The 17,815-nt window shown below is 38.7% G+C and overlaps 1 protein-coding gene across 6 annotated transcripts in view; it reads left to right on the top strand.

Annotated features, from left to right (window-relative positions):
* The window catches only part of RGS7 (regulator of G protein signaling 7), a 411,985-nt gene that overhangs the window by 312,105 nt on the left and 82,065 nt on the right, over nt 1-17,815 (top strand). For all 6 annotated transcript variants that reach the window (XM_074948899.1, XM_074948901.1, XM_074948902.1 and 3 more), the window contains exons 5-6: nt 5,995-6,101; nt 15,447-15,498. In XM_074948899.1, coding sequence (XP_074805000.1) covers nt 5,995-6,101; nt 15,447-15,498 — 159 coding nt within the window. The remainder of the gene's footprint in view (nt 1-5,994; nt 6,102-15,446; nt 15,499-17,815) is intronic.

Genomic DNA, 17,815 nt, shown 5'->3' with positions numbered 1-17,815 from the left:
CCCCTGCCCTGAGCTCCCTCATACACTCCGCACACCTCCTCTGCCCCAATCCATTGCCTTGAGCCCGTTCCTGCACACCGCACCCCCTCCCACACCACGCACTCCCTCCTGCCTCTCAACTCCCTGCCCAGGCCCTGCATACAATTTCCCCACCCCTGATCTAGAGTGTGGCCCTCAGGCCAAAAAGCTTGCCCACCCCTGATCTAGAGTGACCTGGCAGGCCCCGCTAACTGCCTCCTTCTTCAGATGTTTCCATCTCCTGGCTATTGCTGTCCCCCCACTCCCTGCTCTATCCATACACAAACTCCTTACAGTCACAGTCTCCTTCTTTCCAACACCCACATGGAATCTCAGATATGCCCTCTCAGTACCTCTGATTTCTGGAGCTAACTGATGCATTCAAAAATCATAGCACACAAGCACAACAGTTCTGAGTATCTGGGGCTACATCCATATTATATTTGGCACTAGAATGTCACACATACCAGTAACTAATTCTGGCCTATCCCAAATATCTTTTTCAAAACCGAAAATGTACAGTGTGTCCAAACAAATGACCTGACAACTCTCACAACAAAGTATTATAGTAATAGAACTCAGTGTAGGAGGCTGCAACTCTGCTTCTAGCCCACTCTCGTATGTTTATGGATGGCAATGCAGTATATAATATGTCAAATCAGCCAGTGTCGAGAGACTTAGCAATAGTTAAGCGAACAGTGTGGTAAAGACATTTTCAGCCTAATCTCTGTCAGACCTGTTAATATTTTATGGGTTGTGGGTTTGCTGACTGCAGTCCCGGAAAGAAAGATAAGGGGGAAAGGAAAAAGCATATTACTTTGGTGTCACCTTGCTGTTCTGTAAGATTAGAGAGTCCCTTATGACCAATATTAAATCAATAGACTTGATGATTTAATAGTCTTGTTTAGAGTTCTTATTCCCATATCTCTCCCATTCACAAACCACAGAGTAAAGGCACATTTCAAGTCCTATCCTGAATACTTTTTGCATGCAGAACCTCATTGAAGTCACTGCCGGAATCTCAGATATGCTCTTTCAGTACCTCCAACTTCAAGGGCTAACTGGTGTATTCAAAAATCATAGCGCACGAGGAGATTAATAACTTTTGAATTGTTTTGCAGACATAGCTAAGGTGTGTTTGAGAGTGTGTAAAATTTTCAAAAGTGCCTAAGTGACTTTGAAAGTCAATGAGACTAGAATCCTAAGCTACTTAGGTACTTTTGATGAAGTTACTTTGTATTAACAATTGTATGCATTATTAGAAATATTTAAAGGGACACTGCCAAGTTAAACTTAAATTTAAAGGTGATTTTGCTTGGTTATGTTGCTAATAACACTTTAGAATTCTCAAAGATAAATTTGCTTTCCTATGGGATTTACATTTCTTCAGTTACATAGGAATTGCTCTACTGGATCAAACCATCTAGTTCATGAAGTATCTTGTCTCCCAAAGTGGCCACCGCAAGCTACTGTAGAGAAAGGTACAAGAACCCTACAGATTGTTTCCTTCTAACCTTCATTAGTTTAGCTTATGCCCTGAGGGTTTATATTTATTCCAAACCTCATATTTTCTTTTTTCATCCTTGCTATTGTAATTCTTTATACTGTTGCCAACCATATAAATGTGCAATCCTTACAGTCATACATCTTGTATAGAAGAGTAAATTTATGTTCAGACTTAGAAGATTTGAAACTTTCTGGTGCTTCTTATTGACATGCATCAACATGATGATATCATCATTCAGTGCTCTCCTTTCCCTCCAGAGGCTTGACCCTGCACCACTGAAGTCAATGGGAATTCTACTTTGGACTTCAATGAGAGCAGGATCATGCCTTTGGAGACCAGTCAGATCCTTCTCTCTCTGAGGAGAGAAACTGAGGAGATATGGATGTGAGAAAAGGCATTGAGTTGTTTTATTGTACTGTATCACTGTAAATAAACCTATTAAAAGTTTTTAAAACTATTTATTCCTATTTGAGCCACCCTTTCTGTCCTTCCCCTTGCGAACCCAGCCATCCATAATCAAACTTACTTTAAAAAAGGAGACTGGTGGATTTCTTCTTTCAATCAATTTGTATCTGTCTGTCACTCTCTCTTCTCCCCTTTTCCCCACACAAGTAGAGATATAATTTAAATAGCTGCTAGATAAGAGAGTCTTCTGGTATTTACTCACTATTTGCACAGTGAAAGAATGAGGATATTAAAATAAAAAGGCATTTGATTTTAAAATAATTACAGCGGGTGGGGTGTTTATTTGTTTATTTTTAAAATAACCTCTGGCATTCATTGGCACAAGATATAGAATTTAATGGCTTATAAATATATATGAAAAACAAGAATATCTGTGGTTACATTAGATAGTTTGTACCCATATGAAGTTTATCCTATCATGTTTCAGGGCAGAACTACTAAAAGCCTGGGGTCAAGAAACTTTCTTTCTGGTCATGTTGTTCCAAGAATGTCTGTTATGAGGGTTTGGTTCTTTACTCTGAAGCATCTGGTACTGTGGACTGTCAGAGACATCATGCTGGGCTACATCAATCATTTGTCTGTTCCAGGATGTCAGTTGCTATGCCAGCAGGACTGGGACTAATTTGCAGATTACGGGAGCAAGAGGTGTTTGTCATGAAGCAGAGACAGAATTGGGGTTGTGGTTAGGTGGGCTAAGTGGGGAAGTTGCCTGTCCCTGAACCCAAGAGGGGGTTCTGGGGGTGGGTGGATTCAGGGCAGCTACAAATTCCCACTCATCCTCTTGAAAAATTTAAAATACTCATGATGAAAGTGTTAAAGTGAGCGGAAAGGTGAAAAGAGAGTTTGCACATATTGCTCATGAAATATGGGTGAGCTAACAGAACTGTTTCATTCTTATAGCCAAGACTAACAGAAGAAAGTGTAAAAGAGCACAATATTAACCCATCCTTAAACTTTTGTAGCAAGGACAAGAAACAACAGATTGAATAGATATTTTTCCCATGTTGATGTTGTGACTGTAATCTCCTCCAATGCCTCAAAGACTCGCTGGTGTTTCTGTGCTAAACTTCTACGTCCAGGGTTTAGAGAGGCTATACAATATAGATCCATCCTGAAAAACTGAGGAATGGGATTTCAACCTAGTAATTAAGTATTAGGAATTTGCAACAATAGAGTCACCCCTTTTTAAAGTATGATATGAACATAAAGAAAGCAAAACTATAGGCATTTACCAGTTTGAACATTGTGTTGCACATAAAACTGTAACCGATTTTTCAGAGTGAAATTATGCATGCCATTGGTCCATCCTTGATAGAGTATTGTCAAAATTTCAAATGGCAGAAATTGTTGTGTGTCTATTTCATGGGTATATAAATATTCCAGAGCCTGGTTTGGCTTGTAAAGTTATATGGAGGGACTGGTGGAGAAATAGCTTAACCTTGTGGGCCAAGGAACTCAACTACCATAGGAAGTACAAGGTGTAACTATTACAATCCCACTCTTGTTATAGTATGGCTCTGCTCTCCTGACAGGAGAATTGTAATAATTGCAAAGTGTGTAGCCAATATCCTGGGACCTAATACTGAACAATGGTACAATGTAAATATAAGAATATGTGTAATACTTAGCATATGTAGTAGGTGACCCAGAAGTCACCTACTACAGGACAGGCCCATCAAAGAAAATAACAGAATGTCACTAGCTGTCACCTTCAGCCCCCAACTAAAACCTCTCCAGTGCATCATCAAAGATCTACATCCTATCCTGAAAAATGATCCCTCACTCTCACAGATCTTGGGAGTCAGACCAGCCCTCGTTTACAGACAGCCCCCCAACCTTAAGCAAATACTCTCCAGCAACCACACATCACACAACAAAAACACTAACCCAGAACCTATCCTTGCAACAAAGCCCAATGCCAACTCTGTCCACATATTTATTCAAGTGACACCATCATAGGACCTAATCACATTAGCCATGCCATCAGGGCCTCGTTCACCTGCACATATACCAATGTGATATATGCCATCATGTGCCAACAATGCCCCTCTGCCATGTACATTGGCCAAACCGGACAGTCTCTACGCAAAAGAATAAATGGACACAAATCTGACATCAGGAATCATAACATTCAAAAACTTCAACCTCTCTGGCCACTCAGTAAAAGACTTAAGGGTGGCAATTCTGCAACAGAAAAGCTTCAAAAACAGACTTGAACGAGAAAGTGCTGAGCTTGAATTAATATACAAACTAGATACCGTTAACTTGGGTTTGTATAGAGACTGGGAGTGGCTGGGTCATTACGCATATTGAATCTATTTCCCCATGTTAAGTATCCTCACACCTTCTTGTCAACTGTCTAAATGGGCCATCTTGATTATCACTACAAAAGTTTTTTTCTCCTGCTGATAATAGCTCATCTAAATTAATTAGCCTCTTACAGTTTGTATGGCAACTTCCACCTTCTCTGTATGTATATATATATCTTTGTCATAAATAGAAAGGGAAGGGTAAACCCCTTTAAAATCCCTCCTGGCCAGAGGAAATCTCCTCTCACCTGTAAAGGGTTAAGAAGCTAAAGGTAACCTCGCTGGCACCTGACCAAAATGACCAATGAGGAGACAAGATACTTTCAAAAGCTGGTAGGAGGGAGAGAAACAAAGGGTTTGTGGGTCTGTCTACATTTTGTCTTTGCCGGGGATAGACCAGGAATGAAGCCTTAGAACTTTTAGTAAGTAATCTAGCTAGGTATGTGTTAGATTATGATTTCTTTAAATGGCTGAGAAAAGAATTGTGCTGAATAGAATAACTATGTCTGTCTGTGTATCTTTTTTGTAACTTAAGGTTTTTGCCTAGAGGGGTTCTCTATGTTTTGAATCTAATTACCCTGTAAGGTATTTACCATCCTGATTTTACAGGGGGGATTGCTTATTTCTAATTCTATTTTTATTAAAAGTCTTCTTGTAAGAAAACTGAATGCTTTTTCATTGTTCTCAGATCCAGGGGTTTGGGTCTGTGGTCACCTATGCAAATTGGTGAGGCTTTTTATCCAACATTTCCCAGGAAAGGGAGGGTGCAAGTGTTGGGAGGATTGTTCATTGTTCTTAAGATCCAAGGGTCTGGGTCTGTAGTCACCTAGGCAAATTGGTGAGGCTTTTTACCAAACCTTGTCCAGGAAGTAGGGTGCAAGGTTTTTGGGAAGTATTTTGGGGGGAAAGACGTGTCCAAACAGCTCTTCCCCAGTAACCAGTATTTGTTTGGTGGTGGTAGCGGCCAATCCAAGGACAAAAGGGTGGAATATTTTGTACCTTGGGGAAGTTTTGACCTAAGCTGGTAAAGATAAGCTTAGGAGGTTTTTCATGCAGGTCCCCACATCTGTACCCTAGAGTTCAGAGTGGGGGAGGAACCTTGACAATCTTCTTACTATATGTTTCATTCTGTGCATCCGATGAAGTGGGCTGTAGCCCACGAAAGGTTATGCTCTAATAAATGTGTGAGTCTCTAAAGTGCCAGAAGTACTCCTTCACTTAGCATATATATTTATTGGCTGTGGTTTTGTATGCTAAGATAAATTTAAGCCATTCTTCATTCAATACATTGTCTATACTGAGGACTGTAGGGAAATCTCTTATCACACTGGTGCAGCTGGGAGGCGCGCTAAGGTGTACCAGCCCATGCTGTTTTAACACCATGTCATCTTCTAGACCTGTTCTAAAGGGAAGGGTTAGACAACACAATGGCAGTAATTCTCAGTGAGAAATGGATGGAGTGAGTCAGTAATGAAGGTAGTGGTAATGCAGAGGAAGAGCTGTTGAATGGGAGAGATACAAATCAACTCATTAGGAAGAGGAATAATTTTGGTACCATCTCTATATTAAATAGTAAAAGAGCTGGGTGCTTACTCACAGGAGACAGGAAGAAATGTCACATAAAGGTCCCTTGCTGTAAATACAGAAAAGGTTAATTTTTTAAAAATGTTCTTTTCTTTCCCTACACCCCAACAGTGGAAGCCCTACATTTGGGGACATTAATGGCAGCCCATGGCTATTTCTTTCCAATCTCAGACCATGTTCTAACACTAAAGGATGATGGCACCTTTTACCGGTTCCAAGTAAGTATGCTTAATATGTTCTTGGGTTGCTTAAATGAAGGTTTATATTAAGAGCAAGATGCTATTTATTGTAACTGTAATCGTATCGTCCCCTTTCAGTGGCCCAGTTAATGATATCAATTCATCTTATACCTAAAAATGCTAATAGGACTATGTTCTGAAACTGTATGTTAATAATTTAAATGTAGAGACACTGAGGACCATCACAAATATGTACCTAAAATTATATGGGGGTGGAAATGTCCCTCTCTGAAATAACAATAACTCTAATGGCTTGAAAAGTCTAACAGCTGCAATAAAATTACATACAGCATAATCCTCAGTAGGACCCTCCTTTGTAAAGATCCAATGGAGTTCTGAGGTGTGGAATGAAACACATTACGGTTTTTTCCTCACAGGCCCTGTAGAGCACTTCAGACAGAATGTTTCCTCTTCTGAGAGATGTACATGTGTGTCTTCTACCAGCACATATTCGATTATGATCTCACATTTATAGTGAGAGATTTCTATGTTGATCAGTTGGTCACACTAGTGTTCATGGTAGAAATGAGCAGGTGTTCTAGTGCAGATTAGGAGAATACATCTGATTTTATATATATTATTTATAGGTTTTTATTTTTATTTGCATACTTATTTGTACCTTTTTAAATGTTATTACACTAGTTTTAAAATTAGTTCTTTACTGTTTCATACAATGAACAGCTTGATTTCGTGTTCTGTACATTGAGACAAATATGATCCACAGTATTGATTGGATATCCTGGCGTTTGATAAATGTATTAGAACCAGAAAAGACTGTCTGATGGGGTGCTAGCATATCATCCCCCAGACATTTAAGACTAACTTTTACTTTAAAAAAAGAAAATGTAGTTCAAAGATACCTGAGAAGAGCAATGTCTTTCAAGTGTAGAAGAAACATGACAGGTTGGAGAGTAATCCTACCTTCAAATCATGATCACCATTTTAGTTGTATACCACACCTCACCTTTTGACATTCTAGACTAATATGTTATGATTCTCTTGTTGCTCTACTACCCTTTTTTGGCAAAGCAGCATGATCTTTGGCCTAAAGCACACAGTATCAAAAATGTAGTGTAGATTTATAACTACATACCTGCAATACTGTCAGTCTAACATGAAAGAACCGGAAGTTGATTTGGGCAAGGAGAGGGAGTGTTACTGCACAAATTTGACTAGTATTACAATACTAGTACAATCACCATTACTAATCTATTCATATCCCATACCTGGGAAATATAAGGCTTCCATAACACAACAAATCAGGGGCAGAAAAAAAGGTGGATTAGTATTAAATTAACTGTGTGCCTTACCATCCAGGGGTAGTAGCTGTAGCCAGCCTGTGCAGGGTATTTCAGGGAAGGCCCTTGTGTTTAACCTCTTTACTGATATGAGTATTTGATAGCAAACCAATAATGTGTAGAATGCATTTCTTCACAATAGATAGGCCAATAAATAAATCAGTGACTCTGGGTGAAAATGTTTGGGAGGAACTTTTAATCAGTTTACACCAGCTGAGGATCTGCCCCATATACTCATATATAAGACAGATGGATATACACATGACTCATTAAATAAGGTAATTTCTAAAAGTGCCCCTCAATCCTCTGCTGTGGCTGCTGGTCTCTTTAATGCCAGGTGGTCGCCCAGTTCTGCTGCTGCTTTGGAGCTCTTTACTGGAGCATTCATTAACTAGTCTACACCTTGTCTGCACAGAGGAATTGTACTACAGCAACTATACCAGAAGAGTTAAAGCAGTACAACCCCCTAGTGTGGACACAGTTATACAGGTATAAATGCTCTTACACTGGTATAGTTTATTGATGGACGATAATGGGGGTAAGCTATACCAATACATGGCAGCTTTATACTGGTATAATTGAGTTTATAACTATTTTGGTAAAAATCTCACAGCTCTAACCAAAATTACACCAATACAAAAACTGTTAAATTAGGAGCTGGGAATGGCCCATTCAACCAGGAAAAGGTAAAATTATTTTACTTTGACTTTAACTTTTTGGGGAGGTGTGGAAAATCTCCCCAGGTGCATCAAAAATAGAACCATGGCTGGACAGAATCCAACAATTTCTAGACTACTGTGATACACAGAGAAAAAGCATTTGTAGTAGCCAATACTTCAAACTGCAGAGTCCATCCCTGCAGAGACTCTCCTACTACAGCGCAGTGACTTGCCATGCAGAAAATAGGTTAGCTGCAGTTATGTACTCTGTCCTTTTCTATGTCTGACAAAGGGTTCCAATCCCCTTTTTCTCTCTTGATAGTGTAATTATTTCCAGGTGTTTTTGTTTTTTTTTTTAACAAGCTACTCCTCTGTATGAATGGCTGACAATATGAGTGGAGCTTATGTTCCTCTTGTTCAATTGCCCTTTTGCAACCAAAATTATGCTTTTCTATTACTACTGTAGCCATCAGGAGGGCTGTAAAAATCATAAGTGCCCCCAGCTTTTAAAAAGTATGTGGGAATAGAAATAAGTGTTTTCAATTTGTACCATTTTTAGGTGCATCAGCACTAATTGTTCCTGGGGCAGTTCACCTAATATTATTGTTCAGAGGAGGAGATCTAAAAGTTACCAGATAGTTGCACACTTCATAGAGGACTAGATTTTGGCTAACCCTAACACAGCCATTCAAGGAATTAAAAAAGTAATGAGTCCCCCTGAAGTCTGTGAGCAGCAGGGCTTTTTTCATTGCAGCCCTAGCACTGAAAGAAAACAGGAGCTGCACACACAATACCTACCCCCAACATATGAGCAAGTGGGTGGGACGTGTAGCTAGCCAAGTATGAGTGGGGAGGGAAGCAAGCTGAACCCTAGAAAGAAGGGAAGTAATTTACTTCCCTTCCTGCCCCAGCAGAAGGAGGGAATTCCTGTCAGAATTCTTTCCTGGAACGTCATGCAACTACATGTTTCCTTGTACTCCGTGTGAGCCAATAGTCTTTTAATCCAGCCTCATGTTTGTAAGTCTGCTTTCCTAGTGAAAAGTGCCTGACTCTTCTTTCCCAGAACAACCTTCCAGTGATAGGAGTGTGACCACTTTCCAAACTGCATACCCATCCTGGCTCTCCTCACTTCAGTGGCAAGCTGGTGATATATAGCATGTCCACCAGGACCAAATTTGAATGAACTGCCATAAGTCATTAAAAACTTCAGAAATACCGAAGAAGTCTCTTGTGCATGAAGGCACTTCTTGGCATACCTAGGGCTCCCAATGTCTCAAGGAAGTGTTCTCCCAAAACAGATAAATGTTTACTGGTACTGTCTGAACAAGAACCACACTGTTAACCATCTATCCCTGGTACAGAAAGGATTTTACTTGTTTTTTAATTTAAATAAATAAATAGCCTAACATCGGGACAATGATGATAAACAATATTTACTAGTTGTTACATAGCACTTTTTCATCCATAGATCATAAAGTGCTTTATAAAACAGCTAAGAGCTATGTGTCTCCATTTTAAAAATGGGGAAAGAGACCCACAAAGAGGTTAAATGTCTTGCCTGAGGTCGCTAATAGAAGCACAAATAGAAACCTGGTCTCCTTAGTCCCAATCCAGTCAGTGCCTTATCCCCACTAGGATACAGTGCCTCCTGATGGATAGTACTAGAATAAGAATGGTATACTGTAATAAAATATGAATATCTCTTCCCTTGGAGGCAATTTATCCTAATGGACGATTTTCATCATACAACATCTGAGGTTGCAAGTTGAATGCTTATGAAATATTTAACATATTTTTCCCTAAGGCTTTTTTTTACATAGATATATCTGCCTAAAAGTTTATACAACATGACATAACATATAGAAAACCTTGGGTTTAGTCTTTAACTTGTAAGAGATGATGTTGCTGCTACTCTAATTAATGGAAAAATGGCTCCCTAATAAAGATTTAAGGCTAAATTACAGGAAGGTGTTATAAGCAGCTTCTCAAAGGGCACACATGTAGATTGCAAAAGCAGAGTTAACATTACACCCATGTTCTGGCTGCAGGCCTTTTCTCCCCTGGGCATGCCTATTTATGCCTCCATCATTCCTGTTTTGAAGGAATTAAAGGCCCTTGATGATTCAAAGGACCCATAAGCATAGCAGCTAACTTCTTTGCTGCAGTTCTGTGCCTGTATGAGAGTTTGCTCTTGGGTGTGTTTGTGTTAGGCATCAGTCAAAAGTTGGCCACCATGCTTTTGGTATAATTTCTTTCTGAAATATATTTGTTAAAATTAAATGAACATATGCAATAAAATACACTTAAACTACAAAAATTTTCAAAACATCAGTGTTGACGGGCATTAGTAAGTTTACATCTGTTGTGTCAGATATTCATCTATTCCTGTTGTTTATGCCACCCAAGGCTATGGTTTTAACAAGCTAAACTGAGTCAGACTTGCTACTTACTGCATGGAGTGGTTCTAGTAATTTAGTAGGCGTTAAGATAGAGAATTTAAAGTACTGCATTAATAAAGTCTCTCTTTGTATGTGAAATACATATAACAATATCAGTTGAATGGGATGGAGTTTAAGTTTCCATGTTGTAGATATTTAAAATATGTTTGCAGTCTCTCTACCTTTTCATATAACACAAGTAATACTCAGATGCTTTCATTTGTACTATTTTTAAAATCACTTTATTCTGGGAGATTAGGTTTTGTGCAGCACCATATATACAAATGTAATGATATTGAGTGTATATTCATTTTTGTCATGCACAGCAGGAACCCATCCCGCCACCCAATGTCCTTATGCCATGTCTGATCAGCCTGGTATCAGCTATCCATTTGTGCATCTATAGGAAATCCAGGATATAACTTTTGTGCCTTGTCTCTAAGCAAAGACCAAGGATGCTGTATCTTTGTGATAATCCCACCCCTGTCTATTGGTCAGATCAATATGTACAGATCAGTAATGTACAACTCATATTTGGAGATGAATGTATTTCCTTTAAATATCATACAGTCAAAGTTCTTAAATTATATTTAAATCACCAAGTCTTACAACAACAGATAAATAAAACAAAATTAAATATTTATGTATAATATGGAGATTATTGGTTAAGGTTTCCATTCATTACAGGAGATACATACAGTGAATGTTGTGTGGTCTGATGAGTCGAGTGTGAGAATGAGAATCAGGATCCTTGTTATGAAATCCTGACTCTGTTGATGTCAGTGCCAAAAATCCCATTGATTTCAGTCAGGCTGGGGTTTCACTTTTGGTTTTCATACTCCTTTCTGTCACTGACTTCCTTATCCTGGGCAAACCACTTACTCTCCCTTGGCCTTAGTTTCCTTATCTTTAAAATGTGGATAACAAAACTTACCTACCATTGGAAAATGTTTGAGTTCCTCCAATGCAGATGTTAGAGAACATGAGGCATTTTAATATGTATATAATCAATTGTTGTTTATTTGATGATATTTTAAGATTATAGATCCCCATTTCTAGAGTTCATAACAGTTCCTAGCAGTTGTCTGGAGAGGAATGACAATATATGGAGCAAAAGGTTTACATTTGACATGAATATTCCTCACCATATACACTAATTAGACTAAACTGTTCCCTGGTGAACAGACCTTTCCTTTATAACTATTCAAAGGGAGGGATTAAAGTAAACTATAGTATCTTTCTCCTTTAAAAATACAGTTTAAACCATACAAACTAACAGTGCTTTATGAAAAGGTGTTGTGTTTGAATCAAAGTTTTTCTCTATTTGAAATAGCAAGTAGGGTTGCCAACTTCGGTTGTATGAATTCCTGGAGATTTCATCACATGACATAATCTTTGATTAAAGATTAATCTTTAATTTCTAGAGATTCCAGGACAATCCTGCAAGGTTAGCAACCCTAAAATTAGCAAGTGCCTTCAATACTTAAAATTCTAGGATGATGAGCAGGATGATTTGTTTTATGGTAGAGCCAAGATAGAACTGTTCTTTGTTCCTTTGCTAAATTACTAGCAAAATACCAATGCAAGTAAATGTAATATGGGGATATATACTTGGATTACAGGAGTTGGTTTTATACATTTTTATTAGCAGAAGGGGCCTGGATATAGATTGCTATGGTTAAATTTAGAAAGTAATATAAAAATATAATCCAGATTGGACAACATAAAATTGCTTACCTAGAGCCACTTTTCTCTTTTTATAAGCTTGTAATGACCTTATAGAGACAATCTGTTCTATACAAACCAATCAGTTTGGGTCTGTGAGGATATTTTTGGTGCTAGATATGACCTTATTTCTCCAGCCACAGGACTGAATAGAACTGCCTGCCCAATTACAGATACATGTAGACCAAATGCTTTAAAATTGTAGTGATGTAAATTGGCAGCATTATTTCTGCCTGGGCTGATAAACACTATTTGATTTTCCCAAAACTATTCCACAGCCCGCCTTCTTTCCAGCTATAAATAGGATGTTATGGCAAAGTAGCAAATAGGGAATGTTACCACTCATTCATGGCAAACCACTTGACAGCCACTCCTCAGGAAAAATGAAATTTTTAATGACTGATAGGTCCTTCAGGTTTTCAACATTCCACTCAAAAAAGCTAATGTTTGATAATCTTCTCTATGAAAATGGTTATCGTACAAAATGCTTGTACTGCAATATCTCTGTAAATCTCCCAGTCAAAGCTTTCAATTGCCTGAAAATTGTAGAACATGTAATGGGGTTTTCAGGGGGTTTTTAATGTGTGTACCCTAAGGTATCTGTATTGTGAGGTACACAGCAGATAATTCTACTACAGTTGATGATTGAGGTGTGCAAAATAATTAGATAAAAACTCCACCACCCACTCAAACTCTGCCTAGGTTGGCAGTCACACGCATTTGGAAACCACAGGTCATCACAGAGGAGATCATAAACATGGGCAGAGATTCTTTGCATAGCTCTGGGAGGTTCTTAACCAGCTGAGAGGTGAACAGCTAGTCTCCCCTTCCTTCTACACACACACACTTATAGTGAATCCCACGCCTCACTTACATACACCCCACTCTACAATATGCCCTGGATCTCTTGTTTCTTATTTCTATAGACCTGCCCCCCTCTTCTGTTCTTCCTTCCTTGGATAAGTTAAACCCCTTTCCTAAGTCTTTAGGGTTCATACTTTTCCTCATCTCCAGGAGATTCTTCATGGTCCACTATTTTACCCAGTTCTTAAATGCTGGGAAAGGTTGGGAGAGGAAGGAGAAGGATGTAAACTAAATACTTGAATTGCAGAGATGCAACAAGGCATGTCACATGTTTGAGATAAGACTAAGACCTATAGCGTCCATTTAAGAAAAGGACAATGTTATTGCTCTGTGTGGAAGAACTGTTTGTTGGCTAAGAGAGAAAAGCTGCAACATATGGCTTACACATTTCCAGTTCCACTCAAGGGATTGCTGTCCAAGACTCTGGGTGATATCAGTGTCAGCTTGTTTTAGTACAGCTTTAGGGCTAAATTCAGACTCCTGCATTTACATCCATGCAGACTCAGGGACTGGGAAGGCGTGTGCTTTGAGAGTGGCATGCCTGGAGTCAGTATGTCTCCGTATGGATAAAGCAGGCATGATGCTGCCAAGTACCTTGAGGAAACATATTTATTAGTGGGCCCTGCTGCATCTCTTAAAAAAGGATTAGCATATGCTTCTGCTAATTTAGGTGTAGAGTTGTGCATGGATTTTTGGGTGGGAGGGCATGTCTGTTTACCGCCATGTATGGGAGTGCTATGAGAACGGCTCTCTGAGTCTCTCCCCAGGGTGGGCTGCCATTATTTAAGATTAACATTTAATCATTGGAACCTGGCAAAATGATCCTCAGTTTATGCAATGAGTTGTAATGTAAATTAACATCAGAGCTCTAGAACTGTGAATACCAATAAATTAGCAATGACAGACAAATGGAAAATATATTCCTGTGAAATATTTCAAAGTCATTTTAATTCTGCAGGTGGAATGATTTTTCATTTAGTAGCAATATTTCATGAACATTTTAATCAGAAATTTTTAGTTTTGACCATTTTTTTTGAAATTTTGTTTTTTCATTTTGCTTTTTCACTTTTCACTTTCTGCCTTTTTCTCTTTCACCACCTTTTCTCTCGTTGTTTTCCATTGTACCACTGAAAAGGTGTGGGTGTGGGAGGATGAGGAAAAACAGAGAGAGGGAGGGGAAGGAAAAATAAAACAAACAAACAAACAAAAAATCCACCCTAAAAAAAGACAACATTTTTCATTTTCCAGTTCCATCAGGGGAAACAATTCAAAAACAAATATTTTGTGAAAATTTCTCAATTGGACAAAAGGCCATTATTCTGCAAAAAGATCTTTCCTGTGAAAGAAAATGTGATGACACCTGGGGCAACATTGATGGGTTCTGAAGTCATCAAACCAGATTCATTGTGCTGTGAGGCCTTTGATGATGGTGGCTGGAAATACATAGTAAAACGAAGGGAAATCCCAGAAGAGTTCCTTCTTTCTCCCCAAATGCAGGCTCAAACCAACACCAATACTGACATTTGACTATACTAATATGACATCTCAAATTTCATATTCGTGTATACGTATGAATATACTGTGTATATAAATACTAGAGCAGTCTGATTTTTTCATCGAACAAGGTTTTTCATTGAAATAGTCTTTTTCAAAAATGAATTATTTTCTTCATTTCTTACAAAATATTAATAACTCTTAAAGATATCTTCCCCAACGATGTAAACAAAATTCTATTGAAATAAAAAAATTAATTTAGTTTACAATAAAAGAAAAAAGTCAATAACATTTTAGATATTTTTTTTAAATGGAAAAATAAAGAAGTGCATTTTGAAGGCCTTGACAGTAATACAACTTTGAAATTTTGAATATTTTTGTGAAAACAGCCTGTCCTTTTTGACCAGCTCTAATAAATATCTACTAGTGAGTTGCCTAGAACCTTAACATATATTAATCACAAGTTCTGCAAAATCAGAGATTGAATGGGTCATAAAGAATGCAAAAACTTCTCACCTCTAAACGTTGATTCTTCAGGTCGGTGTGAGCATGTTCCTGGGGAAAGTAGGGCTGCCCTTTACCTGTTCCGTAGTTTTTCAATAATAATAATACTTCATTCTTCTTATCTGCCATTCTGGAACACTACACAAATACCATAAAAAAGCATACAAAAGTAATTTGCCATTTTGATGCCTATTTCAAAATTGCTGGATTTACAGTATAGTGGATTTCCCAAGAAAGCATAAATAACCTTTACAAAACAGTGTCAGTCTAGGAATTGTATAATGCTTGCTTTGTCTAACCTGAATTCCCTGCTTTTTTGTTTTATTTTGTTTTATTCTATAGACACCCTATTTTTGGCCATCAAATTGTTGGGAGCCGGAAAATACAGACTATGGTCAGTGTGGATATCTATTCTCTTTCTATCAGGAGTCTTGTATTGTATGTATAAAAACATTATTAAAGGCTGTCTTGTTTAGCCATCCAACCATTAAAAACACTGTTGGTGTCTTGTTCAGTCCCAGTGCAAGAACTGCTGATGCTCAGCTCAAGGTTGGCTTTGATTTTACAAAGTTTATTAAGGCAGAGGTCAAATATGAATGTGATCCAGGAATACAAAAATAGCATTGCATTGCTGTGCACGTTGTAAATACATATGGTGACAAAGTCTCAGTGAAACAGAAGGTACTTTAAAAGTAGTGATTCTTCCTTGCTGATGAGATTCAAACACAAGCAAGCAACCCGGTTAGGACTCTTAAAACTCATAGTGGGCCAAACTTTCGAATATATGTGCATGTATGTATCAGTGCACATGTGGAAATCAGTTATTTGTTCCAGAGTAGCAGCCGTGTTAGTCTGTGTCCGCAAAAAGAACAGGTCATAAAGGTGCCACAAGTACGCCTGTTCTTTTTGTAGTTATTTTTTTGTACACGTGGCCACACAAATATGTGTGCATACATTCAGGTTCACATGGATGGGAATGGCCACATCTGTGTACAATATGTTATTTCCTGCCATATGTAAGGAGGCCATTTGTCCAGTTCAAAGTCGGACAGTCCTAGAGTTCTGCGGTACTGTTCCTGTCTCCTGTCTGAGACTTAGAACTAGACATGGCTTTGTCCATTGAAAATGAGAGGAGAGAATAGGAAGAGACTGTGGATGCAGGAGGATGCCAGAGGGGCGGGGGCTAATGTGGCACCTCCGTATGCAGTGGTGCAAGCATGGGTGGACCAATGCAAGAAGGCTCACACAGCGGGGCAGAGTCATGCAGGGGATGGGCTAGTGCAGGGGGCTGACATGGAAGGGGGTGGGGCTGAGTGTGTGGGCTAAGATAGGGCAGGGCCACATGGGCAGGCTGATGCAGGAAGGAGAGGGGTTATATAGGCAGGGGAGTGGAAATCCTCTATTCTGAGGAGGTGTCAGGGCCACCCTAGCCATGCTTACCATTTACACACATAAATTAGATGTGCAGTTATTTATGTGTACTTACATTTGAAAATCTGGGCATAACTGGTAAAAAAAAAATAACACTATAAAATGACTGAAGCCAAGATTTTTCAAAAATGAGTATCTAAAGTTAGGTTCCTATGTCCACATGTATGCACCAAATTAAGTGTCCTGATTATCCGTGAAACTGATCAACCAATAGCTCCCATTCATTTTAATGGGAGCTGTGGGGTACTCAGGACTTCTGGAAAAACAGCCCATTTATTTTGGTGACTAAATATCCTAACTTCAGGCACCCATTTTTAAAAAAAATATCTTGGCTGAATGCTTTGGAAATTCAAGGTGGTGTGCACTACAGTGTGTTCAACCTCAGTATTGGAGAGCTGTGGACTACTGGAAACTGTATAAGGTTGGCAGTCAATCCAACATTCTGTTCTTATCTTCTCAGTTGACTTGTGTGATTTTTGGGTAAATCACTAAATCCGACAATTTAAAACCGAGGTGCCTAAAGTTAGGCACCTAAATAGCTAGCCCGATTTTCAGAGGTGATCAGCACCAACAATTCCCAAGTCTGAAAATGCTGATGATAACCTCTCCAGGCCTCAGTTAGCCCATGTGTACAATGTGGGTAAAAATGCTTGTAAAACACTAGTACAATAGAAGTCCAGAATATTGTTATGAATCTAATATTTAGACAGCTGTGATTAGTCACTGAGGCAGGAAGATATTTGATTCAGCACGTAATAATTCTTTCTTTCTTTCTTTCTTTCTTAGCAGTTTTTCACAGCTTTCCTTTAAGGGTTGTCCAATCTATCCACAGTCTCCTTGGTTATGGAATACCAGAAAATTATGAAACATGTTTCTAAGGGAAACCGAGCTGTTCACCAGAAAAAGCCTATGGGATAACTGGAGGAGTTAATAAATATGCTAAAATGTCTGTTGGGACCCTTCACTCTCTAATAGTAGGTATGAACCTGAAGTCAGCCTGAGAAAGTTGTTATTACTATCCACTGATGTTGATGGGGAGGTACAATGTCTAGCTGCCTTATTAAAGTGACCAGCTGAGAAAAGCAATAATGCAGATTAAGAAAGAAACCGCAGAGTCAGAATCAAAATTAACAATTTGGGCGGGGGAGAGGGGTGGGTGAAGAGAGAGAGATTCTCCAGGGCATCAGAACCTCCACATAGTGATGTGCCAGGAGAGTTTATTTTTGCTAGGCTCCTCCAGTTATCATATAGACTTTACCACTACACAGCTCAGTTTCCTG

This window comes from Natator depressus, chromosome 3 (genome assembly GCF_965152275.1).
Source record: "Natator depressus isolate rNatDep1 chromosome 3, rNatDep2.hap1, whole genome shotgun sequence".
Taxonomy (NCBI): domain Eukaryota; kingdom Metazoa; phylum Chordata; order Testudines; family Cheloniidae; genus Natator; species Natator depressus.
The sequence above is the reverse complement of the archived record's forward strand: the minus strand, read 5'-3'. Positions and strand labels throughout refer to the sequence as shown.